Source organism: Cyprinodon variegatus, unplaced genomic scaffold, assembly GCF_000732505.1.
Source record: "Cyprinodon variegatus isolate N-32 unplaced genomic scaffold, C_variegatus-1.0 Scaffold407, whole genome shotgun sequence".
NCBI lineage: Eukaryota > Metazoa > Chordata > Actinopteri > Cyprinodontiformes > Cyprinodontidae > Cyprinodon > Cyprinodon variegatus.
In genome coordinates this window covers 79191-91828 of record NW_015150860.1, presented here as the reverse complement: position 1 = coordinate 91828, position 12638 = coordinate 79191, and the positions used below count along the sequence as shown (strand labels likewise).

Sequence of the window (12638 nt, the reverse complement as noted above, 5' to 3'; positions counted from 1 at the left end):
AAAAATAAATAAATAAATAAATAAAGCAGTCATATGTGGACGCACTGTATATATCCCATACATTCTTCTTCTCCTTTGACTATTTTAGCGAGAAAATTTCTCCACTGTGAGATCAATAAAGTCAATTAATCAAAGTTTTTCTTCAAAGAGACACTATATAAAGTTGGTTTAATTTTAAAGGAAATCAACACTATAACTTTCCATAAATTGGGATATTAATTTAAAACAAAAGTAAAGGGCCATGCTAAACTTGAGAAAAGAGAGGGGTGTTCTTCATTAAATCATTTCCTGTTAGAGAATTTTAAACGTTTGAGTCGAGCTTCTCGATCCTGGAACAGTTTGCTCTCAGTTCCACCAACGGCTGCACACTAACCCAACCGATCCTGGATCAGCGCATTGATACAGTTAACATCTCGCGATACTCTCGTGAAGTGACGCTATATCCTGTGACGCATGAGATTTTTTTTCAAAACGACCAATGAACGCCCGTGGAGGGACGCTTCTGCTCAAATGGTCCAATCAGAGGCCTGTGTGCAGGAATTTAAAGGTCTGTCCGATATTTTCTGAGTGACACTGCTTCTACTCGAGAACGAGGTAGGTATCTATTGGCGCTTAGCTTGATTTTTTTAAACCTTATTCCCTTATTTTAAAAATATTTATTCAATTTTGTGTGATTTTAACTTAAATACCTTACTTAACTGACCCTTTGGTTGATTAATTTGAAGTTTTAAAGCGGTGTGTTGTCGTGAAATACCACAGCAGGCTTAAGTCGGTGGTTGCCAGGACCCGGATGGAATATCCGGTAGTCAAGTTCAGCGAAAACGATATAAAAAGTAAACGGTTTTTCTTTGCAGGCGTTGAACCATAACCGGACTATTTCCTGACTGCAAACGGTTCCTAATAACCTTTCTGAAAATGTCTGAGAATGTCGCACGACTCAACAAGTTCAAGAACAAAGGCAAAGATGTCAATGTGAGTTTTCTACCTGAACCGAAGCTGGAGGGATTAAAGCAGAGGATTTATTTTAATTTTTAATTATTTTAATTTAACGCAGGAGCTCCGACGCAGGAGAGTGGAGGTGAACGTGGAGCTTCGAAAGGCCAAGAAAGATGACCAGATGTTCAAGAGGAGAAATGTGTCCGAAGACCCGGATGAGGCGACCTCTCCCCTCCAGGAGAGGAACCAGAACAGCCAGGTGAGCTTTTTCACTTCATTAATGTGACCCAGGCTTGTCTAGCAGCATGGCCGACCCAAGGAAAAAGTGACTGAAGATCTAAATACAAAGCCTGATTAACGGCTTTTTTTTTCCTGTCCAGATAATGCCTGACCAGAATTGTAAAAATTAAACCTTCCTCACATTAATTCATCAGTCTTTTCACCCTTTTCTAATTGCTTCCTTTCTCTACATAGTTGAAACCTGATCTCCTTCAGCAATCAAGCTTTTAATCAGCCAATACTGACGTCACACATGTCTAATAATATCAGATTTTTTTTTTTTTTTTATAACTGGCACTGGGGTGTTTGGTTACAGTACACCTTCATTGGCTTAATCTATGGTAGAGGTAGTGCTCTTAAATTAAAGGAAAACGGCATTAAGAAACTTATTTTTAGACTTTCAACTTTAAGGCTGCAACTGACTAATTTTATTGCTAATGAATTAATTTTTTTATTTTTTTGAGTTTTTGTGGCTCTTTTTTTGGCAGTAGGCTGACAGGAAAAGGGGGCTATGAGAGAGGGGGAGAGACATGCGGCAAAGGACCACGGGCCAGATTCGTTTCCGGGTCGGCCGCGGCGAGGACTAAGGCCTCCGAATATGGGTTGTGCTCGCTAACTGCTGCACCACCTGCACACCTATTGCCAATGAATTAATCCATATTTCTGGAATAATCATATGGCAAAAGGTTTCTTAGATAGTTTTTATGAAATTAAACCAGGTGAAACAAAAACTTTCTGGATGGAGCATATTGACAGATGAAAAGGTTTTTTTAATCTTAAATGCAAAATATTTATATATTAAGGCTTTGGTAAGATCACTTTAACAGGGTTGCTCTGTCAGCTAAATTAATGTTTTAGATACTTTATAATCCAGTTAACGATTTATCGATTACTAAATTGGTCTAGGATTATTTTTAATAGTAGATTAATTTGATAAATTGTTTCAGCCCTAATGAACCTATTCAAGATCAGATATCCGTGTATCGACTGATCATCCAAGATTAGAAAAACCAAGGCAGGATTCAGTCCTGCCCTGAGTTATAAGCCCTGCTTGTATAAGGTTTGTTTTTTCATTTGCAGGCGTTTCAACCATGGAGTGTTGATAAAATCGTGGCTGGAGTGAACAGTGAGAATCGTGAGGCCCAGCTCCAGGCGACCCAGGCTGCACGGTAAGATGTCTTTAAAAAAAAAATGCTTCTTAACTCCAGTGTGCTTTTAATGAGAAGCCTAACTTGGAACACCTCCCCTACAGGAAGCTTCTGTCCCGTGACAAACACCCGCCCATTGACCAGATGATTGGCGCTGGCCTCATACCGAAGTTCGTGGCCTTCCTGGGGCTGAGCGACTGCCATCCGATTCAGTTTGAGGCGTCCTGGGCTCTGACAAACATCGCCTCTGGGACGTCTGATCAGACGGCTGCGGTGGTGGATGGAGGGGCCATTCCTGCCTTCATCAGTCTGGTCACCTCTCCTCACCAGCACATCAGCGAGCAGGCTGTCTGGGCACTTGGAAATATTGCTGGTAAATACCGGAATATAGTCTCTTATTTTGATGGAAAGATTGCAAATTATTCACATTTGCTTTCACCTTCTTTTCAGGTGATGGATCTGCTCTTAGAGACAGGGTGATTAAGCATGGGGCCATAACGCCTCTGCTCAGTTTGCTGGCTGTCCCTGACCTGGCTGTATTCACTGTAAGTAGCATTATTTTATTACATCTTTTGAATTACATTTTCCTTTAAGATCAAAGTGTTTTTTGTTGAATTAAAACCTGTTTTTCTGGGTTGAAATCCTGGTAATTCCCCTCACCAGCCTCTAGGGGGCACATTTCACTAAAAACCCTTTTCCTTCCATCTTAAACAGCCTGGCTATCTAAGGAACGTGACATGGACTCTGTCCAACCTCTGCCGCAATAAGAACCCCTCTCCGCCCATAGAAGCCATCAAGCAGATCCTACCGGCTCTCATCCGTCTCCTCCACAATGACGACCTGGAGGTGTTGGCCGACGCATGCTGGGCTGTTTCCTACCTGACGGACGGTTCTAACGATCGTATCCAGGTGGTGGTGGAGACTGGTTTGATTCCCCGTCTGGTGAAACTGCTCGGTTATGAAGAGCTGTCTGTAGTTGTACGTAAAATTCTACAAATTATTTTTTTCCTCCCACTGTAACAGTTAATCCCAGCTTTAAGGCTCCACCTGATTCTTAAATCGGTTTCCTCCTCTCTCCCAAAGACCCCAGCGCTCCGTGCTCTCGGGAACATCGTCACCGGCACAGATGAGCAGACTCAAGCCGTTCTGGACGCCGGCGCCCTGACCGTGTTCCCGCAGCTGCTGCGCCACAAAAAGGGTAACATTCAGAAGGAGGCGGCGTGGACTCTGTCCAACATCACAGCTGGGAAAGACACCCAGATCCAGGAGGTCATCAACGCAGGCCTTGTTCCGTACATGGTGGACCTCCTTGTTAGAGTACGTTTTGTCGTCCTATTCCTACTAAACACGTTAGTCTATCGGCCACATCGGGTTTTCTGTCATAGCTCATATTTGTAAAATTTGAATGATCAGGTCAGACATCAGAGGAAACCAGAGATTAGTGGTTGATCAGGTGGATCATATTAAGAAATGTCATTAATTATTCTCTGCAGGGCGACTACAAGACTCAGAAGGAGGCTGTGTGGGCAGTAACAAACTTCACCAGCGGGGGCACTGTTCAGCAGGTGGTTTACCTCGTTCAAGCCAACGTCCTGGAGCCTCTCCTGAACCTGCTTTCCTCCAAGGACAGCAAAACGGTCCTCGTCATCCTGGACGCCATTACCAACATCTTCATGGTGCGTAGACCACCTTGACACGCGTCGAAGGTGTGATCTGTCTGCACACATGGACGGTGGTTTAATATTCCTCTGTCTCTGCAGGCTGGGGATAAAATCGGAGAGTCGGACAAACTGAGTCTGATGATCGAGGAATGCGGCGGACTGGATAAGATCGAGGCGCTGCAGGCTCATGAGAACGAGATGATCTACAAAGCTGCGCTCAACCTGATAGAGAAATACTTCTCTGAAGAGGTGAGTTAGAGGGAAATGTTTGAGCTTTTATTCATCCTGAACTGTCAACTAACAGTGTTATTCTCCACTGAAGGATGAGGAGGTGCAGAGTGTGGTCCCTGAAGCTACTGAAGACGGTTATGCGTTCCAGATCAGTGAAAACCAGAGCAATTTTAACTTCTAGCCTTCTTCCTCTCATCCTCTACTGTAACACTGCTACGGTCTGTCCTGTGTCCATGTGGTATTTTGCCAATATTTGTATGTACTGTACATACTTTTTATGTGGGAACAAATGTGTAAATAAAGTTGGACTATATTTGCTGGTGTGCATTTATCTTGAATCTCAGAGTTCAGGAACTAAAACTATATGTTATGGATCTGCTGACATCAAATGCAGAAAGTTTGGGAATTCGAAAAGGGTCTGAATATTGGTTGACTTTAGGTGGATATTTAAACAAATATTCCTTAATCTAAATTTTTTTTTTTTTTTTTACCTTTTATAGGGGCACGTATGAAATACTTAGAAATTCAAATTTTGAAGTAGAGTGTGATGGGGGGGATGGAGCAAAACCAATTACTTTTGTAACATGTAAAAATAATTTTAATGGAGAAAAAAAATGAGATGTATTAAAGACCAAAAACAATCACTTGTCCTGATATGGTCACTTAAGTTTCAAACTGCTTCTATAAAAAGTTCATGCAAAAACATATTGCTAAACATGTTTTGTAACGATCACATTAAGATTGGTGTTGCACGGGCACTAAGAATTTAGTTTTTAAACTTTAATCACTTTTTGCTTGGCTTGTGAGCATTTTAACTTTATTTTTCTTATGTTAAAGATCATTCCTTTGGGTTTAACCTTAACATGGTAATGTATAAAATCTCAAGTTGTGCAACAGGTACTGCCACTTAACACTTTAATTGATTCAAAATATAAAATGCCAACATTTATGACCAGCTAGTCATCAAATTTGTATCACACAACTATAACCTAAGTAAACACCATAACCAGATGTTTCAGGTAATTGATACAGATGTGTGTTAAGGCTAAACTAGTATTAATAGATGCAATGAAAAAAGTAAAATTTTCTTGAAATCAGTGATATTTAGACTTTATGCAACATAATTTGGAAATGAATACGCTTTTTGCAATTAAGTCTTAAATTAGGTGTATTCTATAGTCTTAAGGGTTGAAAAACGTTTCTGTTAGATGATTTTACTTTGCTGCTCAAATAAAGGGCCTTATTTAACCTTATTTACAGGAAACTTTATTGATTAGTTTTTTTGCATTACATAAAATTTGTGAAATTGTAACAATTCCTCTATTTGAGTAAAACCTGTTTTTTTGAAGCCCGTTTGAAATGTTTGCAGCAGGTCCACCACACAGTGAGACACAACTAGACAACATAAACCAAAACTAGCGGTTCAAGATGGAGGGAATAAATAAAGATCTCTCCTTTGATTTTCTTTTTCTTTCAGAGGGAGTTTTAAATTTTAAAAGTTCTCAAAACCAACTTTTTACTTTCATGTGATGAAAGCGAAAAATCAAATAAAAGGACAAAACCTGAATCATAAATGTTAATTTTATTTTTTTATGTGTCTTCAAATCTTGTCTTCAACCAGTTTCAAACTCTTGGTCACCAGCTGTCAGTTTCTATTGCAAAGGATGACTTGAGATGAGATTTTTCGTTTTTTGTTCTTTTTTTTTATGTAAGGGACCCCTGAAATCATATAGTTTTTGAGCTATAAAATGTGCTATAATCAATAGTAAGTACTTTTGGCAGTTCTTTGAAAACAGGAAAACTTAACGGCCATTTTTGTAACCATCACATGCCAATAGTACCAGGATTCTAAAGGTGAAAACTATTTTTTTATTTACCTTTAAGGGATAAAAATATTTGTTCTGAACAAAGTTTATTCTGTTCTTTTTAAAGAATGAGAGAAATACAGGATCCTAGCTAGATTAACATCTCTGGTGGATATTGTCTCCCACCCCATGCATGAAGCTGTTGCAGAACTGGAGAGCTCCTTCAGTGACAGACTGCTGCACCTTAAATGCACCAGGGAGCGTTATCACAGATCCTTCCTCCCAGCAGCTGGAAGACTTTATAACCACCACTGTTCCCAATAACCTCAATAAGTTGTTACATTCATGCTGATTTTGCACAGTTTCTATCTTAGTCAGTGAAATAACATGCTGTCATTTTGCACATCTCTGATGTTGCTGATATTTTCAAATATCCAATACTGTAAACATTTCCACAGCTGTATGTTGGTTATTTTATTCTCCAGGGGCAGTTTTATATTGTTAAAACACTAACAAGTACAGTTTTAAATTTTTTAACTTTTCACTATTTTGTTATTCTTATACACTTTTGTAAGGTCCTCATTTGTGTGACCATTTCTTCTATAATCTTTTGCTGCTGTGCTAAAGCAACTTATTTATTCCCACCTCTGGAAAAAAAAAAAAAAAAAGCTAAAATGTATCACTTCCAAATGTCTGCAATGAATAAATTGTTAAAACATGTTCAAAGAATAAAAAACTACAAAACTTTTGTTTCTATACAATATGATATGCTAAAATAAAGAAAATAAATAAAATAAAATGCAGTGATAGAACAGACTATATACGTAGAATGCATATTCACAATTTGCAGCACGATAGAGAGCCACATTGGGATAATATGTGAAAAATCATAGTAGGATATATCTAGGGTTTTTAATTTGTTACAACCTGGATAAAAGAACATTACAAAAAAGGGGGATATATCAATGTTTAGTGATCAAACGTATATATTTCAGAATTGTACTTAAGTTACAACCAATATGAAGTGTTAACAGATGGAGAAGGTATGTGAAAAAAAAGACAAAAAAAAAGTATGATACCTGGCAGAGAGAGAGCAGAGAGGTTAGATGGCTCTAAAAAATAAAGCTGTGTCAGCAATTGATTGTTGCAATAAAGGTATATACCAAATCTAACCACTAGGGGTCGCAAGACACTGGATATTTGAGGAGTAGAAAGAAAAGGATCTAACTTTGTTTTTTGTTTTGTTTTTACATTTAAGTCAATAATCTCAAAGTTAATTATTTATTGTTATATCTCATTATATCTCATAATTACAGCTGTGAGTATTTAGGGATGTAACTATCCCTATAGAGCAGTATGATAGGGTGGAGAAGATCTGTAAATACAGTGATTTTCAGGACACATTCTTAATTGGATTTTAGTTTGGACTTTGATTAGATAAGTAGAACACATTAACACGATTTGATATAAACCTTTTAAAGCAGTCCAGGATGTGTGTTAGTGGCGTAAAATGTGCAGCCAATTGGCGATTTGCTGCCGTTAAAATAATTTCTTGGGTGAAATTCAATAACAACTTGAATGGGGGAGTGGTGGCCTAGTGGTTAGGGCATAGGGCTTTGAATCCTGAGATTTTGAGTTCGATCCCTCACTCCCACAAACTGCCACTCTGGATCCCTGAGGGAGACCCTTAACCCCACACTGCTCCCCAGGCGCCGCACAATGGCAGCCCACTGCTCCCCAAGGGGATTGGTTAAATACAGAGAATTCATTTTGTTGCTCTGTACTTGTGACAGTGTAATGACAATAAAATTGAATTATAGTTATTATAGAATGTGTCCTACCAGCAGATCCAGCTAAGGGAACAAAGATCCAACTTTTTTGATCAGTCAAAAAATGATACAATATAATGATTTACAGTTTTGACTAATGCTGTGTGAAAAGAAAGTTTTTAGTTATGTTCAGGGTTTTTAGAATTAATTATGTTTTTAATGATGGCCCTTTTAAAAACTTTTCTTCCTCTTTTTTCCGCCCATTTGAGGATTGACAAGTTTGAAGAATGTGATTGAATACGATTATTGTATAGTGATTTAAAACACAGTTTTTTAAACAACTGCTGAGACTCACAGAGTAAAAGTCTACAATTAGTATTAAAGTATTAAATTTATTTACACAGGTAACACATTCATGTTCTTTAACTTATTTCTATCTAAGGAAAACCAGCTGATTGTGAGGGCTCGTTGACTCTCTGCCCTCACACAGAGCATGCATGTAGGGCAGTAGGGAGGAAAATTAACTTTTAACAGGAAGAATCCTCCAGTGAAAGTTTGCTTGCTTGCAGGAGAGGGAAACTAGGCTGAGCTAAATGAAGTAGACCTTGAAAGATGACTGGCTTCGGAGAAGGTGCGGCCCTGGGTTGATTGGCTGGAGCTGAACGAGGGACATAATAGGTTTTTCAGGTGAAGCTGATAAGAGTCTCCCAGACTGAAAATTTTGCTTTAGCTTCATTTCAAACGTGTATTTGATTATTTTTCCAAAGCAGTATTTCAGATTGAGTGGCCATGATTGCTTTGGCATTCAGTCAGATCTATACAGTTACCCAAGAATGACAGCGGAAATAAATTTTTTTTTATCCTCACTTCATGACCACGATAGTTCCCAAGTATCGTGATAAGATTTTAAGTTCATCTGGTCTGGCCCTACCCTACGCTGATCTCAAGACTTTTTGAAAATAAGATTTCTTTAAGTGTTATTCTAAATATAGATCTATTTATCTTCATAGACTTTAAAGAAAAGCATCCCCAATAGCATCAACAGAGGATAAATCGGATGAATATAGAGCTAAGAAGCAGTTTTTCAGCTTTATCACAGAGCCATTATGATCTGGCATTGCTGAACTCCGACTCACGTCTTCAACCTACTGCGTCTGTTGGTGTATCCCAGTGGTTCCTAGCCCATTTCCTCAGGGGCCCCGGCCCTGCATGTTTTAGATGTTCCCTTGTTGCATCACATCAAATAATAATGGATGATTAACAGACCTCTGAAGCACTTGATTGCAAAGGAGGAGCCCTAATTGGAAGCAGGTGTGCTGGAACAGAGACATGTCTGACATATTTGATGAAGAACTTGTAGCTAAGACCTTTAATGGAGAACTATTGCCCCTTTTTTGTTGTTTCTTTATGTTCGGTGCCTCCATGAATAATCACTGGCCCCCAGTGGCGTCTCTAGACAATACTTTCTGAGGGGGGCCTGGGCAGTTTAGCATGTTTTCATGGGGGCAAAGAAAAGCATAAAACAAAAAGAAGAATTTATCAATTAAGATTTATAATAAAAAGACGTTGAACAAAAGAGCTAAATGCACTAAATTAAGTGAAATGTGTAATTTTGTTTAATTAAAATTATGTTGTTCCATTTGAAAAACTGTATTTTTTGGCTTGAAATCTTAATTTTACTTTAATTAAAATCAAAAATTACCTTGGAAGTAATTGAAATAAGTAGCTGTGATATAAGAACCATCTAAAAGATCAAATAAAGCTGTTCTTTAGAATTATGTCTACATAAATACATTAATCAAGAATATAACACATTTTTGACTTATTTTAAATTAAGCTAAACAGTTTTAGAAATAAATGTAACAAGTGTGATTTTTTATCTGGTTCAAAATAGCATTTAGTAGATGAAAACTATGATCATATCTCAGTACGACTGAAGCTATCACTTTAATTTCAAAATCATAATCAAAACAGAGTTGTATCTAAAAAATGAAATACGTACGTCCAATGGAGCTATCAGTCACTAGGCCTATATGATCATTAGGGGACTGGTCCAGAGTCCTGCACCAGGTCGGGTACCTGCGGGTAACTGACCCGGTGCTGGGTATAAAATGTACATTTATGGGTAGAAAAATCACCCGGTATAATTACATGGATACGGGCGCGGGTATAAATGAACAAAATGCAGTTATCATATAATTACAGTATGAATGAAACTTATTAATTTTTTTATTTATTAACTCTACATCTTAAAAAAATTAATTGAATCAAGAATATCCAGGTAACAGTAATTTTTTAAGTAACAAGGCAAACCTTCTTACTTTGGCCAGTTTACAACTGTTAATCTGTGAATGCAGTGAGCACTGGATGTGAGTGTGAGGCTATGTTCTTTACCGCCTCTGTTATTATTATAACTAATAATTCATTAATAATGATCATATTATTATTCTTAATATTGATAATAATAATGTTTTGTTTTAAATAAATAATCATCATTATTTACGGGTCCATATGGCACAAAGGAAATTTAGATTTCAGAGAGGGGAGGGTGCAAGTATTTTTTTAAGTATTTTTTAATATAACTAACTTGAGCGTGTTTAACTATCCAAAGATGTTTGTAAAGTTAGTTTCTCATTAAGTGACAGCGGTGGTAGCCAATCACACGAGAAAAAGACAGTGGGCCAATCAGGAGCTTGTGGGCGGTCCAAACTCAGGGAAGCGGGTTTCAGCTTGAGCTGCTGTTTTCCGCTTGGTCCTAGTGCTCAACGAATACCATTGTACTGTAGCGTAACATTGTTTTTGGGCAGTAAAAAGTGCTGGGGACCAAAACGGATGTTTGAAAAAGTGTGGGGGACATGTCCTCCCACAAAATTACGTCCATGCCACGCATCCATTTTTTTGTCAAGCTTATCCCGAGCGGAGTCGCAAGATGTGCTGGTGCCTATCTCCAGTCGTCTACGGCAGTGTTTTTAAACCCTGGTCCTCAAGGCACACTGCTCTGCATGTTTTGGATGTTTCTGAGCTTCAGCACAACTGATTCAGATGATTGCAGTTCAGAAAGGCCTGATAATCTACTATCAATTGATAACAGGTGTGTGAAAGCTGGGAAACATCTAAAACATGCAGGGCAGTGTGCCTTGAGGACCAGGATTGGAGAGAACCCATGCATGTTTGAGAGAACATGCAAACTCCATGGAATCGAACCCGGAACCTTGTTGCTGCAAGGCAGCAGTGCTATCCACTGCAACACTGAGCAGCCAGGCCAGGATTAAAAGGGGATAAGTCAGACCCATGCAGGACTCACTGGTCCCTGTCCAGAACCCCCCACCCCCCATGGGCCCCACCCTGCCCCCTTAGTAATTTCATGTAGAACCGCCACTGTTCAGTAGCTGCGATTAAATTCCACAGATATTGACTCTTTTATACCATTTATGTGACCTATATTTTATTTTTGTTTAAGCCTATCCACGTCACTTTTCATTTGTAAAACAAAAATGTGATTAATTTTCTATTAATATATATATATTTTTTAGTTTTCTTTGAAGCTAGACTTTTACCCCGCCCCATGAAGCGCACACACACACACACACCGGCCCTGTGGGTGTGTGAGTCCGGGCTCTGGGCCACATGCTGGAGAAATGTCTGTCTCCCCCAGAGAGTGCTGTCGTCACCGGTCAGCTCGGGAAGCGGGATCTACCCCTGGAGGCTCCGCACTTCAGCCGCGGAGGAGCTGAGAGGAGCCCGGGCCAGTCACCGCCATCCTCTGCAGCCCGTTTACTCATCTCACCACCGCTGGACACATTTTTCTTTTTTCAAAGATAAAGAAATCTATCATTTTCACTTTTTATTTTAATTTTTTTTGGCATTTATGAGCGGTCGCTATGGAAGTTCCGTCCACACCCGGGCTGCAATGCTTTGAATCCATCACTGACTAAAACTGGCGGAGAGCTTAATTAAACCTTTTTTTGTTATTATTTTTCTACATCCAACCACACGTTTTCAGCAGGCGCTGATCAAGATCAAGAGATGTCTAACCAAGGAGTCCGGAGGAATGGCCCCGTCAAACTGAGACTAACAGGTAGCCAACATCAGCTTTTTCCCCTTTTAAACCCCTAAATATATTCCCACACATTTAGCCAGAGAGGGTCGGTGTAATCTCTGGAGGAGAGCAGTTCCCATGGGCCATGGAGTTGGCTTTTCCCCTCCCCTTGTAACACCTTCAATAAGACAGATACATTTAATTATGCATTTTATTTAAAGAGAATCAGGGTTAAATTTGATATTAAACGAGTCAGAGCTAAAAAAGCGCTGTATTCTGGTATTATTGTTCTTGGAAATAGTCTGAGCCCTCCGATTGTCGCCAGTAAGCACCTCCAGCAGACATAACAGGGCTCCCGGGGGTTACGCTGCGCTGCAACGGTGCTTCTCTGCCTATTATGTCACTTTTGTGCTTAACGAGAAGTTGGCGACAGAAAAAAAAAAGTGAGGCTATAAAAGAAAGAGCGCGTGATTTCTTTTCCATTTCAAGACGTTTAAAGGCATGTGTGATCTGCCGAGTGTGGCCGCGCGCTGCCTGACAGACAGACGGCTTCCCATTTAAAGTTGGCTAGCTAAGGGTTAGCCTAGCTAGCTAGCTGAGCTCTAACTGAAAACAGTTCAGACAGCAAACATCCTCCACAGGTCACAGGAGTTTATTCCTCCCTTTAGACGGTGTGCAGCGATCCTTTCACCGCCTGCAGACACAAAGCTGCCTGCTTTGTTTGTTTTTTTGTAGCTTAAAGCAGGTCATTTTTACAGAACAGGATTAGG

General features: G+C 39.4%; 2 protein-coding genes across 2 annotated transcripts in view; both read left to right on the top strand.

Annotated features, from left to right (window-relative positions):
• Positions 1–568: 568 nt before the first annotated feature.
• LOC107093083 (importin subunit alpha-1-like) lies at positions 569–4568 on the top strand. Its single transcript, XM_015387907.1, has 11 exons — positions 569–594; positions 855–972; positions 1055–1195; positions 2296–2384; positions 2468–2736; positions 2814–2908; positions 3078–3341; positions 3447–3680; positions 3857–4039; positions 4124–4273; positions 4347–4568. Exons 2-11 carry the CDS (start codon positions 916–918, stop codon positions 4434–4436), a joined length of 1572 nt encoding a protein of 523 aa, XP_015243393.1. The 5' UTR covers positions 569–594; positions 855–915; the 3' UTR covers positions 4437–4568.
• A 6885-nt stretch (positions 4569–11453) lies between these two features.
• The window catches only part of LOC107093092 (E3 ubiquitin-protein ligase SMURF2-like), a gene marked incomplete at its 3' end in the record, with an annotated part of 78590 nt that continues 77405 nt past the window's right edge, over positions 11454–12638 (top strand). The window contains exon 1 of the mRNA XM_015387919.1: positions 11454–11907. Within this exon, the coding sequence (XP_015243405.1) occupies positions 11856–11907 (52 nt within the window). The remainder of the gene's footprint in view (positions 11908–12638) is intronic.

Coding starts and splice junctions, on each gene's coding strand:
- LOC107093083 (XM_015387907.1), top strand. CDS start 916: ATGTCTGAGAATGTCGCACGACTCAACAAGTTCAAGAACAAAGGCAAA. Junction 2,737..2,813: donor GGCACTTGGAAATATTGCTG/GTAAATACCGGA, acceptor CCTTCTTTTCAG/GTGATGGATCTGCTCTTAGA. Junction 3,681..3,856: donor TGGTGGACCTCCTTGTTAGA/GTACGTTTTGTC, acceptor TATTCTCTGCAG/GGCGACTACAAGACTCAGAA.